Source organism: Schistocerca americana, chromosome 10 (assembly GCF_021461395.2).
Source record: "Schistocerca americana isolate TAMUIC-IGC-003095 chromosome 10, iqSchAmer2.1, whole genome shotgun sequence".
NCBI classification, from domain to species: domain Eukaryota; kingdom Metazoa; phylum Arthropoda; class Insecta; order Orthoptera; family Acrididae; genus Schistocerca; species Schistocerca americana.
Window position 1 is genome coordinate 158,371,779 of NC_060128.1, and position 18,603 is coordinate 158,390,381.

An 18,603-nucleotide genomic window follows, 5' to 3' on the forward strand; every position below is an offset into this window, starting at 1 on the left:
ATTTACGAGCTTGTAAACGGCCAGCATATAGACATCCACTGAAACTAATTAAGTATACGTATGCTATAAACTCACTCGTTCCACGTCATATCGTTAAAAAAGTAGTTCAAATCATCTATGGAGCATGTAACTTACTAACTAATTTACGGAGTCATTGCAGGACCCTGATACACCCTGACACAAATGCTGCATAAGACTTGAATTAAATGCATTGAGATAAAGTGAATGGATCGATGAAGGTCAAATTAATGTAGGTAAAATATGCAGTGAGACCTGTAAAACAAAGTTAGATGTATTGTAAAAGGTATGTTAAATCCGTACCCCCAGTGGTGCTATTATGTCCCCACAACTACAGGGGGGAGCCTGCGGTAACAGTGTTCCTAAATCACAGGGGGAAACATCAGCGCCGCGCGGGTTTAGCCGAGCGCTCTAAGGCGCTGCAGTCGTGGACTGTGTGGCTGGTACCGGCAGGGGTTCGAGTCCTCCCTCGGGCATGGGTGTGTGCGTTTGCCCTTAGGATAATTTAGGTTAAGTAGTGTGTAAGCTTAGAGACTGATGACCTTAGCAGTTAAGTCCCATAAGATTTCACACACATATGAACATATACGAGGTGCGGCTAGAAAAAAACCGGACTGATGCTGGAAAAAACATTTATTTACAATTATTTACAATTTCATGTTATCTCCTTCACTGTACTCTCTACACCGCTCCATACGAATTTTCCACTGTTCATAGCAATGCTGCAGATCATTTTCGGTAAGTCCATACATTACTTCCGTCGCTTTTTCTTTTACTGCTTCAACAGTCTCAAATCTAGTTCCTTTCAAAGCTGACTCGACTTTAGGGAAAAGAAAAAAGTCACAGGGGGCCAAATCAGGTGAGTAGGGTGGATGATCTAAGATGGGAATGTTGTGTTTTGCCAAAAACAAATCATTCTTCGGCGTTCCTTCTGTTCAATTGTGAGACACTTTGGAACCATTTTTGAACACACTTTGTTCATGTTGAAACTTTCATGAAGAATCTGCCTAACACTTTCCTTGTCAACTCCTGTTAACTCAGACACTGCTCTGATTGTTAAACGGCGATCTTGTCGAACAAGTTTACCGATTTTTTCAATGTTTGCATCAGTTTTTGCTGACAATGGTCTGCCAGTGCGAGTGTCATCACTGGTGTCTTCGCGGCCATCTTTAAATCGTTTAAACCACTCAAACACTTGTGTTCGCGATAAACAATCATCGCCGTACACTTGTAACATTACAAACGTTTCACTTGCAGATTTTCCTAGTTTGAAACAAAATTTGATGTTAACACGCTGTTCTTACTGTACACTCAACATTTTCCGACGCACAGACAAAACGTCAACTACTTAAAACAGACGCCACGGGCAGACTGAGTGCAGGAGGCAGATGAAACTCGAGCAGTAGGCGGAGCGAGAGTCACGTGACAGGCCACGCGACTTTCAGCCTTATTGCATTCGTTTTATTGTTTCACCAGTACTAGTCCGGTTTTTTTTAGCCACACCTCGTATGAAACATTAGCTATTTCAAAAATACTAATCAGGACTGGAGGCGTGCTCAGATGTGTAATAGTTATAGCGTCTGCTCACGGAAAGCAGGGAATTCGGGTCCCTGTTACGATCTGCCATTAATTTTCTAGTATTACGTTCATAGCCCTTAAAACCCAGAAATCAGCATACCTGGTGCCGTTTCACATCATTGCATTTCCGTTGATTTCACACCCAACGACGCATTAATTTCATTTCAGTGAATTTGGTTCTAGTTTCAAACTACTCTTTGCCTGTCATAGTATTTTTCATTTTTTTTAATCAAAAATGGTTCAAATGGCTCTGAGCACTATGGGACTCAACTGCTGAGGTCATCAGTCCCCTAGAACTTAGAATTACTTAAACCTAACTAACCTAAGGACATCACACACATCCATGCCCGAGGCAGGCTTCGAACCTGCGACAGTAGTGGTCTCGCGGTTCCAGACTGAAGCGCCTAGACCCGCTCGGTCACACCGGCCGGCTTTTTATTAAAGTCCTGGCTTATACCATATGACTAATTTGTTTTTAAGAAGGTAGAACCTCAGTGACGTGGCGCAGTAGTTAGCACACTGGATTCGCATTCGGGAAAACGACGGTTCACATTCGCGTGTGGCCGTCCACATTTAGTTTGTCATTTCCCCTCGTCACTCTAGGCAAAAGCCGGGCGGTGCTTTTGAAGAGGGTGCGGACGATTTTCTTCCCTGTTCTTTCGTAATCTGAGCTTATGTTCCGTCTCTAACTACCGCGCGGTCGACGGCACATTGAAATTACAAAAACCAAAGCTCTCGTACTTACACCGAGACTGGACGTAATAGATTCTGGAACGCTAGAAGCGGACGTTACTGACCGCTCAAGCCGATCAATTGCAGAGAACCGTTGCGCAGTACAGTCATTTCGCAGCAAACGTACAAGAGAATGACTCACGTGTGGGTAGGCAATTGGGACACCGCGAGAGAGCGGCCATAAGAAGCCCTCTAACTGTAGCAACGCTGAAGCGCAATTACGAAGGAAAGCGAAACACACAGCGGCTTATTTTCCCGTCGAGTACACATGGATTCCGTCCCTCCAACATAAACTACAGAAAATACAACTGGAACCGACGATCAGTGAGAATGCTTCGGATACCATTACGAGAGCAAAGTAAGGAATTTCTTGTGCCGCTTTAGATTTTCCTGGATTGTCTGACACCATGTGAACGATGCCACTCGACTGAATACGCGAGAAGAATTAAAATGTAAGTAACGTTACGTACATCAGAAACTACATATACATCCACATCAATATTCTTCCGCAAGCCACCTAACAACATTTGGCGGTGGGTGTGTTCCAATCGCCAATGGCGGGTAGGAAGAAAGACTGTCGTTGCCACTCTGTATTAGCTCTAATTCTCGGGTTTTTTTTCGTCGTGGTAATTTCGTATGTATGTGGACGGAAGTAACATGTTGTCCAGCCCTTCCCAGAAAGTACTCTCTCGAAATTTCAATAGCAGACCTCTCCGTGATGCAGAAAACCTCTCTTGTAGCGCCAGGTACAGGAATTTCTTGAGCATCTCTGTACAGCTGTTGCGCCGGCCAAACGACGCCGTGACGAAACGCGCCATTGTTCGTTGTATTTTCTCTAGCTCTTCTATCAGTCCTTCCTCGATAGAATCCCCTATTGATGAAGAATATGTTCAAGAATATGTTGAAGAATATGTTGAAAAAGAGCCTTGTAAGCCACTTCTTACGTGGATGAGTTACATTTCCTTATGATTCTTCCTAAGAATCTCAATCTGGCACCTGCTTTTCGCACTATTTGTTTTATGTGGTCATTCCACTTAAGGTCGCTTTAGACAGTTCCTCCTAGATATTTTACGGCAGACAGTGGTCCTGGCTCAAGAAAATTGTTCAAATGGCTCTGAGCACTATGAGACTTAACTTCTGCGGTCATCAGTACCCTAGAACTTAGAACTACTTAAACCTAACTAACCTAAGGACATCACACACATCCATGCCCGAGGCAGGCTTCGAACCTGCGACAGTAGCGGTCTCGCGGTTCCAGACTGAGGCGCCTAGAACCGCTCGGCCACAACGGCCGGCTCTCGGAATACTTCAAAGTCGATTTTCTTGAGAACTTTTGAGTGTTGAATCGAACGGCTTTGGATGACTTGTATTTGGTTCCTGCTCTTCACGCACTATAAATATACAAAAATACACATATCCGATTGTTGTGTGGCCTCCTTGCAAGACACAGGATTCACAGAGTAAAGGTGCTAACCGTCCGGCTCTCTACTTTCCCTAAATTGAAATTCGTTTGAAAATCCAGTATCGTCTCCCTTCTTCGGATCTGAATTGAGCTAATAGTCTCGCTAACGATTAATGATGTAATTCCGGGTATGTGATTCATCTCCCTCTCTCGTAAGGTAGGCTTCTGTGTGTTACACTATACGAATAGGTAAAAGGTAACTCTCCTGCCCCTACACGGAAATTATTTACCCCGTCGGTGTACAAAGCTCTGTGCGTATTTCTTCATGGTAAGGGCACTGTGCTGACGAGTACGCATAGAATCTGCCGAGTCCCTTTTTGTCTCTCCGAGACTGCGCAGTGTTACGGCACTGCACTCACATACGAGTATATGGCAGTTCAAATTCTCGCCCGGTCGTAGATATTAACATTTTCGGTGGTCTCCTTTGAAGAGTACACAGTCGGTTTCCTTGTCCAGTCCAAGATTGTGCCACTCCGATTGTTCTCTGAATCTTGAGGACATCAAGGTGTTAGGTGGCGAGTTTTTTTACAAGTCACTGCCATTTTGAAATAAACAAAAAAGTGCATTTTGAAACAATTTTATTAATATATAAAAGCTACATAATTTTTCACATAATTTCCACCAGTATAAAGGCATTTATCATAACCACCAACGACCACCTGAATTTGAAATCTTTTTCAAAATGCAGCAGGAGTTGGTTATCCTGAGCGTCAGGTGAGAGCTATATAAAGGGTTACCACATCGTTTCCGCCAAAGGATGCGATGATATCTTATGTACATTGAGCCACAGATGGACGAACATTGCCACGGAAGGGGGAAAAACCATCTCAAAACCAGATCTATTAGACAAGGAATAAATAATGCGGCGTCTGTTTTCTTGAACTTTTGTATTACCTTTCTGCATCAAGTTTTCAGTGATAGCGGGTTTTCGCACTTTTTGTTCTTTACCATCTACATTAGTCAGCCATTAAAAACTTTACTCCGATTATTTTTTCCATTCTATCGTTCATAGCGTTTTCTCCATAAACTTCACCAATCTGATAATGAACTTCGACGGTTTTTAAGATTTTTCTACACACAAAACTAATCTCTGCGTGTATTTCACAGTCGGCAGGGTTTTCAGTTAACTGAGGTATATTAAGTAAATGCAAACAAGCGCGGACGAAAGCTTTCGTTATGACACCTGTGGGTGGCCAATGCACGCAGTTAACAGCGCGCATATGTGAGTCACCAACGGCATCGCCGCTACGCTATACTAAGAAAACGGTATTTTCTTATTAAAAAAACCAAGCGTCACAAAACTGAAATAACTGAGAAAACCGGCATTCCGAAGTGCCAACACCTAAATACGAGTCCCGCAACCTTCCAGTCTCTGACCTCTGGATGTTGTGGCATGCGACCACAGAATCACCGGCCCACAGGGCGGAGACCATCGTTGTCGAGCATGTCACGTAATCTTGGCTTCGTGCAGAATACATTAAGTGTCGCCTTCCCTCCGAGGCAGTCCTCAGATGACAATGGAGTACACAGCCCGGTTCATCCCCGGATCCTTAGAAGGGCAGACGCCTGGAAGCTTGCCCAATGAACGCCTCACGGTACTTGCGTACATTATGTAACCAGAAACTGTGGCGGTTCAGTATCTCATCAGCTATCAAAGATGATGGCGTAAGAAGTTCGTAAGCTACTACGGACCAAATTAACTGTCGCAAAAAGTCAACAATGGTGACCCGGATCACAAGCAATGTGGACAAAAGCGAAGAAAAGTCCATGCGAATGGACAAAAAGATAATTTTAGAAACAAAAAAGATAGAAAAAAACATTAAATAATGGTGTCAGGCAAAGCATCTCGAATTTTTAACATTTATGTGTCATCGAAGAATACCTTACATGGTACTTGAGGGACCTGTAGAGGATAAAAACTGAAGGGGAAGGTCGGGATTGGAATACAACCAACAAGTAACTGAGGACGTAGTTTGCAAGCGTTATTGTGAGATGAAGAGGTTGGCACAGGAGATTAGGTACTGATGACCTCAGCAGTTTGGTCCCTTAGGAATTCACACACACACACACACACACACACACACACACACACACACACACACAGAGAGAGAGAGAGAGAGAGAGAGTGAGAGAGAGAGAGAGAGAGAGAGGAGAGGAATTCATGGCAGGCAGAATCAAACGGGTTAGAAGACTAATAAAACAAGTGTCGTCATCCGCAGCAAGTGGAAACGAAGAACTATTTGTCTAAAACTAACAGAATATAAGATTTTTTTTACATTTTTCCATACTCAGATGAAATTATAGTAATCGAAGAAACATCACATTACCTATGCACGAAAAGATTCAATGAGAAAAAGAAGGAGAAGGGACCGATAAAAACTAAAAGATCATTGACAGTGCAAATTTCCAACCGGAAGTGTGAAATTAGTAAAGATATAAACAAACTGAGAAAAATTTTACCTTATCACACCTCCAGATCTGACTCAAAATACAAGAAGTAACCAGAAACTGATGTTGCCACTTAGGATTTCCGAATACTACTAGCACAGTTGCTGCCAAGGAGAGACTAATGGAGCAACGGAGTCTGTAAAGGACGGTGTCTTACCCTACGTGAAGGGATATATCAACTGAACTAATTTCACTGAAATTAAGTGAAATTAACAAAAAATATTAAAAAATGTTATCAGAAACAAGCGTCACAGTGTAGATTGTTACTGTAGATGTACCATAGACAGAAGGGCCTATAGGTAAGTGATACCTTGTCATTACTTTACAAACGTTAACCATAAAAAGTAATTGCACAGTTGTGTCAAATGCTAGTTTATTACCGAAAAAACGTTCGGAAATGTCAACGACAAAACGTGCTTCGAAGCCACACGATGTGTGTGTCGATTCAAGTTTTTAACAGGAAAGTTTCAGAGAGAAAGCGGCACCACACAGATGCGTCCAAATGCCGTACTATACTAAAAGGGGAACGACTAACTATTTACTCAAGTAATATAAAAAAGAAATGAAATGAAGTGAATACCACTCCACTGAAAACAGCTACTGCCAAAGAAATCTGACTACGAAATTAAGGCGTATGTTTTCGTTTACATCGTGGTAATTCCGAAGCGTAATAGCTCTCCAGCATCACGGATAAAATACGAGTATAGATATTCCGTTAGTGACACCGACCGACAAACCGCTTGTAAGAGGGAAGTGCAAGGAAGCGGTGATATGTAACATGTCTTTCCAGTGACAACGAATTTCTGAGAAATACCAAGTGACTTATGTATTGTTAATAACATATAATACAGAGAGTTCTAAAGTCTACATCTTCAACGCATTAATGTAAGTGTGTTAGCCCTCTGAAGTGTTTTTGCCAACGCGAGGCTACAACGCCCTAGAATTATGTTAAAGATTTTAGGATGTATATACTAATGCTCTAGTGATACGTTTTGCAATAAGTTGTACATGATAATACGTTAAACAACTTTATTTATTCCACTTCCTTTAGCACTGTATCACTTAGGATCCACGGAATGCACATCCGTGCCTCAGTTTTCTCACTGTTTTTCTAATGTGTTTCACGTCCTCCGCGCCTTACCTCTTCTCCTTGTAGATGTGGTAGTTGACGGCGCGCGCCATGAGGATGGCGACCATGGGCCGCAGCGCCTTGCCCTGCCCGTCGAAGTAGTAGCAGGCTATCGTGTTCAGTTCCGGCTCATTCGTGTTGCGGCCCAGCTCCTGCAACAACACGCAACCGGCTGCTCAGCTCTCTCACCCTCACCGATCACCTCGTCTGCTTACACAATGAGGTGACGAAAGTCATGGGATAGCAATATGCACACATATAGGTGACGGTAGTATATTTGTAGACATTCACGGCAGGAAATATCATGTCCATTATAATTATCCGGGCTGTTATGCCGTGGTCGGTTGATGAATTCTGTGTCAATTCCCAACGTTTCGTCTCCGACTGCGGGAGACATCATCAAGGGGATCCGTAGCTCGATGGAACGTCTAACACACCCTCGCTACAGTAGCGAGCCAGTGGGTGTGTTGGACCTTCCATCGAGCTACGGATCCCCTTGATGATGTCTCCCGCAGTCGGAGACGAAACGTTGGGAATTGACACATAATTCATCAACCGACCACGGCATAACAGCCCGGATAATTATAATGGACATGGTAGTACATTTACATTTACTTCGATACTCTGCATTTAAGTGCCTGGTAGACGGTTCATCTAATCACGTTCACAATAACTTTTATTCCAAATTCGTAAGGCGCGCGGTAAAACGAACACCTATATCTTTCCGTGCGAGATCTGGTCAAATATTTAACAAAGAAATTTGCCAAAAAGAATTTATTTTATTAATTTTCACCAACAGTTTCGGCAATTTAATATGCCATATTCAGACACCTCTTGCACCTCTCACAAATTACCGATATTGGCATACCGGGGCTATCTGTTTCTGGTTGTCATGAATTCCTACTTCAAGCTACGAACTCACGACATGCAGAAACAGATCACCCCAGTACGCCAATATCGACAATTTTTGAGAGGTGTGTGTGGGGACTAAGGATGGAATATTGGATTGCAAAAACTGGTAGCGAAAATAAAATAACTTCTCAATCCGCACGGCTGCTTGGCGAATTTCTTTGTTAAATATTTGACCAGCCGCTGTCCCACGTCCACAATGGATCAACAGAGACTAGATGCGACAATTTTTGCGCGATAGTCTTAGCGCTGGACAACATGTGTAACTTATCTTTTGCAACACCCTGGCTGTTATACGACACTGTCATTTCATCTACATCACACTCCGCAAGCCACCTAATGGTGTGTGGCGGAGGGTACTTTCGGTACCACTATCTGATCCCTCCAACCCTGTTTCAGGCCGCGCGAGGTAGCCGAGCGGTCTCAGGCGTCTTGTCACGGTCCAAGCGGCTTCCCCCGTTGGAGGTTCGAGTTCTCCCTCGGGCATGGGTGTGTGTCGTCCTTAGCGTAAGTTAGTTAAAGTTAGATTAAGTAGTGTGTAAGCTTAGGGACCGATGATCTCAGCAGTGTGGTCCCATAAGATCTTACCACAAATTTCCACCTCGTTTCATTTATATTACCACCCAGCTAATATTCGAGCGTTTGCCGTTTTCAGATGCGTACAGCTTTGCTTGTAAATTTACGGCGTCACCCGTTTTGGATGTATTCAAACGTACAGAAAAATATACTTGCATACAACCACAAAAGTTTACTGTGAAAATGTACGAGAATATCAGTACGTACTTGAAAATGGCCGAAATCAGTTGATCGTGGTATAAATGACAGTGATGGCATAACAACCAAGGTGGAAAATGTAATTCTATTTCAATGAATTTGTGGCTGTGGCACCTAAAATAATAAAAATTTATTGATGTCTAACTTACTTCCTTAAGTCCCTACGTATAAGTATTAAAATATCACGTGGATGAAAGCCATCCCTACAACCATTAGGGGTGACGTGTGGGAACTGTGGAATACTAAGCTAAACTAAACTAAACATGGCCCGAACAGGCCATGAAGGCCCAAAGGTACTGCCGTTTCATCCTTAGCCCACAGGCGTCACTACATGAGGATCTGGAGGGGCATGTGGTCAGCACACCGCTCTCCCGGCCGTAAGTCAGTTTACGAGACCGGAGCCGCTACTTCTCAGTCAGGGAGCTCCTCAGTTTGCCTTACAAGGGCTGAGTGCACCCCGCTTGCCAACAGAGGCCGTTGGCTGGACTCTGAAACGGCTGGATAAATTTCAACTAACCAGCGCATGACAAAAGATAATACTATGGGGATAATAACTCCCATAGCGATGGCTGGTGGCACAGAAAGAAGGGGCAAGTAAACACAAAATATTTAAAATGACGAATCATATAGTGACGAATCAGTGGTCTTTGGAGTCGCTAGGCATATTGATGACTCGAGTTTTAGATAAGGATAACTGCAACCAGTCAACTCATGTAATATTACTTTATTTTCATTAACTATTGCTCCGACGAACCACGGTGGTGTGGCATTTGCACCCAGTGATACAGATAGCCGTACCACTGCTTGCTGGTTGATTCGGGGAGAGGATCAGACAGCTAGGCCATCGGTCCCATCGGATTAGGGAAGGATGGAAAAGGAAGCCGGCCGTCCCCTTTCAAAGGAGCCATCCCGGAAATTGCCTGAACCGATTTAGGGAAATCAGAGAAAACCTAAATCAGGATGGTGGGATTCGGGTCTGAACCGTCGTCTTCCCGAATGCGAGTCTTGTGTGCTGACCATTGCGCCACCTCGCTCGGTAGCCGTACCGTAAATGCAATTTTAAGCAAAGGAAACGTCATGTAGTCGAATTAAATCAGGTGGCGCTGAGGGAATTAGACTGCAACGTGAGAAAGATACATTTGTTAACATTAAAGTAATCTTAAGTATTGAAAGCCTTTTCTGAATATATTTGTCTGGAGAGTAGCTATGTACGAAAGTGAAACGTGGACGATGAGTAGTTCTGACAAGAAGAGGGTACAAATTTTTGAAATGTGGTGCAGCACACGAATGCTGAAGATTGGATGGGTAGATCGAGTAATTACTGAAGAGGTACTGAATCGATTTGGGGAAAAAAATAAAAAATTATAGTAGAATCAAACAAAAATAAGGTATATGTATATAGAAGGGGACACCGGGACACATTTATGTGGATTTCTTTCCGGTATTTTTCACATTCTTTTATTAAATTTATCGTGTTTAAATTGTTTAGTCTTATAATAAGCTTACTGAAATATAACTCGATATATATACTTCTAACGCAACATTCCATTTATTAAAAAATAATTTGTTACAGGCGCAAGCCGCGTGCATCGTTTACGCATATCATAGAACACAATAGTGAGCAAACAAACCACACTACTAAAATTTCCAAAATACGTTTTGTTGACAAGAAACAGAACTACAGACTTACTTACGCCAACTAACATGCGGAAATAAAAAAAATGTTACTGACATTAAACAATTTTTTTGCCGAACTTACACTTTTTAGGGTAATATGTTCTTCACAAAAGTCTGAGTGTTAAAGGCCTATACATTGTAACTGTCACAGTTGCAATCTATGCACACAAAAAAAAATCTGTTCTTCCTGTGACACAATCGTTGTGAGCCCACGTTTTACATATAAGGCACTGGATCCATTCTTGATTTCTTTTTGACTGTTGTATCATTTCCGGCAATAAGTACAATCGCTGTTATCATCTTCTCCATAAGACAACTGCAGGTTATAAGAGAAAGAAAGATGGACAGGATTGGGCATTCGTTGAGACGGGAGTGCTTGCTACCAGACGCTGTGGAAGGTCTAGTTGGTGAGAGCATATTGAGGGAAGGGGGAGATACAAGATGACAGACGACGTAAAAGAACGGGAATTACGCGAACCTGAAGAGAATGGCAGAAGACAAGAAAGCAGTTATCACGTGAAAGGCTGCCTTTGGGCAGAACACTGTTGATGAAATCAGAAGCAGACCTGTCCACCTTTTCCCTTGTACTAACTTTTATAAATTTCGTGCCATTATCAGTCCTCGTTCTCATAAAATTAAGTCTTTCCCCTCGAGATACATAGGTTCAAACAGCTTTTTCAGTAATTTCTATCTTATATTCATCTTTGCCTCCATTATTTATACTGGATTTGCAAATGCTATTGTCTTCAAGTTGCTCTGACTGGGAAATGAGTTACGACGGCAGTCCAAATAGTGGGCAAATGTGCGCCATCGCCATGTTTGAATTATTTCCGAAACTAAAGTGGTAACTTTTCAGGTTTTGAAACTATACAAAAGTACTTCGTAAAGTAGAAAAATCTCCTGTAAACGAACAAATAATTATCTATTCTAAACTCTAACAGGTATGCTACCGAGAATCTTCGATATTTGAGTAACAAAATTTGCTCACCTTGCACAAAAACATCAATACGTTCTACGCAAGGATGTGACAGCCGTCAGTAAAGTGCAGTGCTAATCTTCCATTGTCGGTAGCGGTCTAGCAAGAGCGGTTCCCAAGAAAAGTGTTCTGCATAAACGTGCCCCACGCGTAAACGTGTGAACTCCCCAACACATCATGAAGTATCAAGTAGCTGTCAATTTGGTAATGAAGGAAAGTGTGGGAGGTAAAAACTGGTGAGGTAGCCGAACGTTCCAATATAGTAAGCAGCAAAATGCATGTAGGTTGCTGCATTTTTGCAGAGACGAAGAGCCATGCAAAGGACTGACCAGCGTGCAGATCTCTAATAAACCAGTCTTTGGGGGGTTGGGGCTGATGTGGTGGAAGAGACCAAACATAAAAATCGTCGGTCTCATTGGATTACGGAAGAGTGGGGCAGAAAGTCGGCCGAGCCATTTCAAAGGAACCATCCCAGCATTTGCCTGAAGCGGTTTAGGGAAATCACGGAAAACCTAAATCAGGATGGCCGGACGCGGGATTGAACCGTCGCCCTCCCGAATGCGAGTCCCGTGTGCTGACCACTGCAAAAATCAGTCTTTATACTGAAGACATAACAATTAGTTTTCGAGTCATTCCAGATGAGACGTAGGTAGCTTTATACATTTTTAGTGCAGGCTACTGAGCACTAGAGGTAGCTTCATTGTGCTAAAAAACATTAATGGGCCTACACTTCAATACCAAAAAAAAAAAAAACAATGTGTCACGAAGGAATTATCCAAATGGGACAGAAATCGGTAGATGTGATGTACATGTGCAAACAAACAAATGATTATAATTTCAGAAAAATTATCATTTATTCAAGCGAAGGAGCTTCACAAATTGAGCAAGTCAGTACCGCGTTGGTCCACTTCTGGCCTTGAAGCAAGCAATAATTTGGATTGGCATCGACTGTTAGAAATGTTGGATATCCTCCTGAGGGGTAACGTGCCAAATTATGTCGAACTGATGCGCCAGATCGTCAAAATCTCGAGCTGGTTGGGGGGTCCTGCCCAGAAAGCTTCAAACGTTCTCGATTGGGGAGCGATCCGACGAAGACAATTAGTAGAAACTCTCACCGTGTGCGGGCGGGCATTATCTTGCTGAAATGTAAGCCCTGGATGGATCGCCATGGCCGCGCGGTTAGAGGCGCCTTGTCACTGATAGCGCGGCCCTCCCGCAGGATGTTCGAGTCATCACTCGTGCATGGGTGTGTGTGTGTGTGTTGCTCTTACCATAAGTTAGTTTAATTTAGTTTAACAAGGAGAGGCCGCCAATTGTGAAATTCAGATTCGATTCATACTGCGCATAATAAAAGCTCATGGCCAGAGGTGTAATGTGGCAAAGCACCGAGATGCACTTCTCAGCCGTTGTCGAGAAAATCGACAGTTAAAAGAAATCGTTGCGGTGAAATACTCTCGACGATTAGAATTTTCTACAGCGTCGTGGCGCAGCGGTAAGCGCTCCGGTTCGTAATCCGAAGGTCGCCGGATCGAATCTCGCGCCATGCAATTTCTTTTTATTATTAGTTTTTTGTAATTCAAATATATATATATATATATATATATATATATATATATATATATATATATATATATAAACTATTAATGAATTGCTTGTGCATGTTGGTGAAGGCGGATCGCTCTCCAATTATAACGCCTCCATTTTTCCGTTTTTTTTTTTTTTTTTAACAGGGTGTACCAAAGCTCTCCCGTCCGCACTGATTTTCGACAATGTTATAAGTTGCACTAGGGACCGCATCTACCTTCTTTCGAAGTTAGCAGGCAACTACGCTGTTATGCGGCGGCTCGTTTCCGCCCATTCAACATCTGTCATTCAAGTGTAACGAGCGAGTAACGGAGTTTATATTTCATACCTGCACAGCAAATTTGTGTTCGTGGGGTCGTTCGAACGTTTGACTTACGCTGTAAGTATTCGTTTCGGAATATCGTTCCTACGTCTTCCGTTAACTATACGTGGTTAACATTATGAAGACAATTAATTACATTTGTGAAATACAATTTTGTTTGCGGAAAACATAATGATGTTCAAAGTCGCCAGTTTTTCCACGACAAACGACTTTCAACAACTTATTATATGCATAATTGTTGCAACTGATTGCCGGGAATTATATATATATATATATATATATATATATATATATATATATATATATATATATATGAATTATAAAAAACAAATACTAAAAAAAAGGTTGCATAGCGTGAGATTCGATCCGGCGACCTTCGAATTACGAACCAGAGCGCTTACCGCTGCGCCACGACGCTGTAGAGAATTATTAATCGTAGAGAGTATTTCACTGCAACGGTTTCTTTTAACTGTCGATTTTCTCGACAACGGCTGAGAAGTGCATCTTGGTGCTTTGCCACATTACACCTCTGGCCATGAGCTTTTATTATGCGCAGTATGAATCGAATCTGAATTTCACAATTGGCGGCCTCCCCTTGTAAGCTCTGTGTAAGTCTAGGGACCGATTACCTCAGCAGGTTGGTCCCTTAGCAATTCACACAGATTTGAACATTTGACCATTTGATCGCCATGAAGGTGGGCAAAACGGGACGTAGAGTACAACCGATGGGGTCCTGCTATGACAAGAAATGGAGCTCCAGACTCTCACTCCTGGTTGTCGGGCCGACGGTGAGGCTGGTATCCCACTGCTGGCCAGGCCGTCTCCAGACACGTCTTCGATGGCCCTCGGGGCTCAATTCGAAGCGGGACTCACCACTGAAGACAATTCTACTCCTATCAATGAGATTCATGGGCGAATGTGCTCGACACCATAACAACGGGCTTGTTGATGTGCACAGGCCAATGGTACTTAGCGCAAGGGGCGGCGTGAGCTCAGCTTCCATTCTGGAGCCACCTATTGATGGTCAATCCGGTCACTGAAGCACGAGTTGCATGTCGGATCGATGATAAAGCTGAATACGCGACCCTGAATGCCTCTCTGACGACTGCTCGATCCCCACGTTCAGTTGCCTCTCTATGTCGACCGAAAGTCGCTGTGTTCGGCCACGCCGGCCGTGGTGGCCGTGCGGTTCTAGACGCTTCAGTCTGGAACCGCGTGACCGCTACGGACGCAGGTTCGAATCCTGCCACGGGAATGGATGTGTGTGATGCCCTTCGGTTAGTTAGGTTTAAGTAGTTCAAACTTCTAGGGGACTGATGACCTCAGATGTTAAGTCCCATAGTGCTCAGAGCCATTTTTTGTTCGGCCACGGTCATCCATTTCTGCCAACATCGTCGAATAGTGGCACAGCTTCCATTCAAATGTCGAACGATTCCCGATTACTGCAACCAGCTTCTTTGAGCCCAACCACACATCCTCTCTCAAATGGTGACATATGCGTACTTTGTTCATGCGCCTGTCTGCGAGGCACAATTACAGTCCATTATGAATACATGGAATGGAATTCGCGAAGACTTAATACCCCGCCAAGATGTGCGGTGAAATTGTGCTGCAGTATAACACATTCAACCACTGGCCGTCAAAGTTTACAATGCTGCATTTTCCGTCGATATCCACATGAATAGCAATTTGCATAACTCTTTCGTGGTGCGTCATTTTTTATCTTAAGAGCGTACGTCGCCTTTAATGGTGGCAATTCTGCAGAATGATGAACGCGCCGTGTGTGTGTGTGTGTGTGTGTGTGAGCGCGCGCGCGCGTGCGCGCCACTCACTCTCATGGCATCTTCACATGACGAAAGTAATTAACAGCGACGCCGTATTATCTTGGAAAGGGCCGCTTACAGGATGGCTGCAAATCGCTCAAATACGGAGAAAGCTATTTAAGCCTGCGGTCTCAACGTGGCTCCCAGAGGCGCCTGTGGTCTGTTATTACAGTCATCTTTGACGTAAAGAAAGTTCAGCAGTTGCAGCCGCAACTGCTACCAGCCCTCTCATCTCAGCGCTCACTTCCTCATATCCCCCAAAACCATTGCTACGGTCCATCTTCCGTTGGAGCCGAAGCAATTCCCGGCTTAATGTCGCTGCGTCATAAAGCGGATGTTGCAGGTTTTGTCCCCGCATCCGGCATCGCGTGTGTTGCGCTTGTTATCCGATGTGTTTAATTTCTATCTCTGCACTGACATGTACTTCAATCAATGCACAAGTGAATATGAGCGTTTTTCTGCACGATATACGCAAACACACGTGTATCACGACCCAAATAACGTGCATTGTGGCTGTCCTAAGGCTACTACTGAGCAGCGGATTTCAGGATTTTCGGTTCGCCACACAGATTTAATCTGCCAGGAAGTTTCAACCTGATGGTAGTTGGATAATTGGCACCTATAACTAGAGAGTAACTTGAATGCGTTTAGCTGAAGACGGCAGTAAGGTAAAGAGGAGGCCATTATTCAGAAGTGCACATCGCAGATGATGACAATGACGACGATGAATTGAAGTACGAATTTCCCTGTTCGGCCACCCAGATTCAAGTTCCCATTATTTTTCCCAAGTCTGACACGGGAAATGCAGGGATCGTTGTTTGGACATTGACGAATACCTTCCCAAACTTTCCCGACCCTGAGTGTGAGCTCCGTTTCAAATGGACACACGAAACGTGCGCCGAGCAAAATTTGCATCCGTACAAAAATCTGTGAAATTTGTGCACTGTATTTCTGGACAATACCTGCTTACTAAGTCACGGTCTACATGCACTCCGAAAGTCCTCGTCCACTCAAGTAGTTGGCAGCTTGAATAATCATCCTTCGTTCGATTCGTGCGCCTTGTGTGTTTGTCTGCCTCTTTGCTCGATTTGGAAGTTTCAGAGATCATCTGCGGCAAATCATGCGGCCACTATGAAGTTCACTAGAATATCGTAAAGAGAACCTAGGTCGAGGGGGCTTTGATTTGACTCTGTTCGAAAGAGATATCAACGATTGCCGAGCAATTTGAAAACCTTGTAAGGTGTTAGTTCAAACGTGCATCGCTCTGGGGCTCCGGATGACGTTCGCTTAGAAGTACACTAGTGACACCTTTACTGTCCATTCATCACCCAATCGAAATCCCATGCATAAAAAAATCCGTTTAACGCATCTCAATGTTTTTTTCTCCTGAACAATGTGTCTTAGAATGATACAATTAAGCAGGTACATTCGGTGGTATGTGTAGATACTGTCTGCAACATTTATTGCAAATTGAGTTAGTAGTAAGGTAGTAATGAAACATGATGACTGATGCTAATGTTTTATTGAATGAATAACAAAAATATACTAAGCAATAATCTTTTTCTGTTCATTATTTTGTGGAGGTGTCGACGGTAAAAAGTTCCGAAAAGGGGTGAAATTATGGCAAAGTTTGTTGGAAGCCGCTAAGTCTAAAATACTGGATGAATATAGTCTGGGTGATTTGCGCGCCGTGGATTAGGCTGCCTCATGACACCGTTTCCAACAGTACCTTTAAACATAACATTACACCTCTTAAAAGGAAGATAATGACAGCATTTTAAATTTTTAAATTCGGCCAATAATTATATGGAATAAAGAAAATAAGATTTTTGTTGCTCCTCAAAGCCATTCGATAGGAAACGTGCAATAAATGTGTGCCTCGGGTTAGTCGCTTCGTAATATAGATACAGGCTGACAATTATTGAACTGTATAAAAAAACGGAAGATAGTTACAAACTATGGCGTGCACACACTTTATTCAACACGTAAACGTCACTACAGAGTTTCGGATGTAAGTTATGACATGTTCGATATGCCTACCATCATTGGCGACGATGGGGATAGACGAAAAAAGGAAATTCTGAATGACCCAATGAAGTGTCGGAATATCGATGCTGTCGATGATCACCAGAATGGCTGTTTTCAGCTTAGATATGGTTTGGGGGTAATGAAATGAAATGAGCGTTTGGCATCATTGGCCGGGATGCCCCTTATACAGGCCGCCTTGGTGCAGGTCTTATTCAGCTATCGGCGCGGACGGTTTTGCTGTTACTGCTGTACACCTTGTCCTTAACATAGTCCCACAAACAGGAGTCACATCTGTTCAACTCCGGAGAATATGGAGGGCAATCGAGGCCCATGCCAGTGGCCTCTGGGTACCCCAGAGCCAGAATGCGGTCCCCAAAGTGCTTCTCCAGGACATCACTCTCCTGCTTCGATGGGGTTGAGCTCCGCCTTGCACGAACCACATCAAGTCGAAATCAGTGTCAATTTGGATAATGGAGATGAAATTATCCTCCAAGACTTTCACGTACCGTACGGTTGTCACCAAGCCACCAAGGAATATCCCACTGATTATTCTGTGACTGGACACTGCACACCACACAGTCACCCGTTGAGGACGAAGAGACTTCTCGATCACGAAATGCGCCAAAATTGCTTATTGATGAACCCATCCAAATAAAAGTCGACTTCGTCGCTAAACCAAAGCATGCATGCGCATACTAATTCCCATCATGCACCGCCGCCAACCGTGCAATTTGAACGTCCTAATGCAAACCGTTCAGAAGTTATGACGATTTTATTTCATATAGTTCAATAACTGGCATCCTATAAGAATCTGAATCAGAGTTTGCGTAGGTATAAAATAAAATAAATCATGATCACTTCCGATTGCAAAATTCTTGGCATTACAGTGTTTGTTCGAGCACTCGTGACCCCTTCCTCATTAGTTTTTATAAAGTAAAAGGTCACGTAAGTGCTCCGGTCTCTTGTACGTGTCAGGCAAGTTGCGGGGTTCGGGTAGGGGGATTAGTAGACCAATCTTAGATCTTCTCTGGGGGCACATTCCATTAGGCGGATGGACAAAATTTCACCAGTGATTATGTCGTCGACAGGACGTTAAACCCTAACCCTGCTTCTGCCATTCTTTATTTCTCTAAACGACAAACA

General features: G+C 43.4%; 1 protein-coding gene across 2 annotated transcripts in view; it reads right to left on the bottom strand.

Annotated features, from left to right (window-relative positions):
- Positions 1-18,603, bottom strand: part of LOC124552582 (all trans-polyprenyl-diphosphate synthase PDSS1) — a 737,622-nt gene that overhangs the window by 163,421 nt on the left and 555,598 nt on the right. For both annotated transcript variants that reach the window (XM_047126903.1, XM_047126904.1), the window contains one exon: positions 7,380-7,519. In XM_047126903.1, the coding sequence (XP_046982859.1) occupies positions 7,380-7,519 (140 nt within the window). The remainder of the gene's footprint in view (positions 1-7,379; positions 7,520-18,603) is intronic.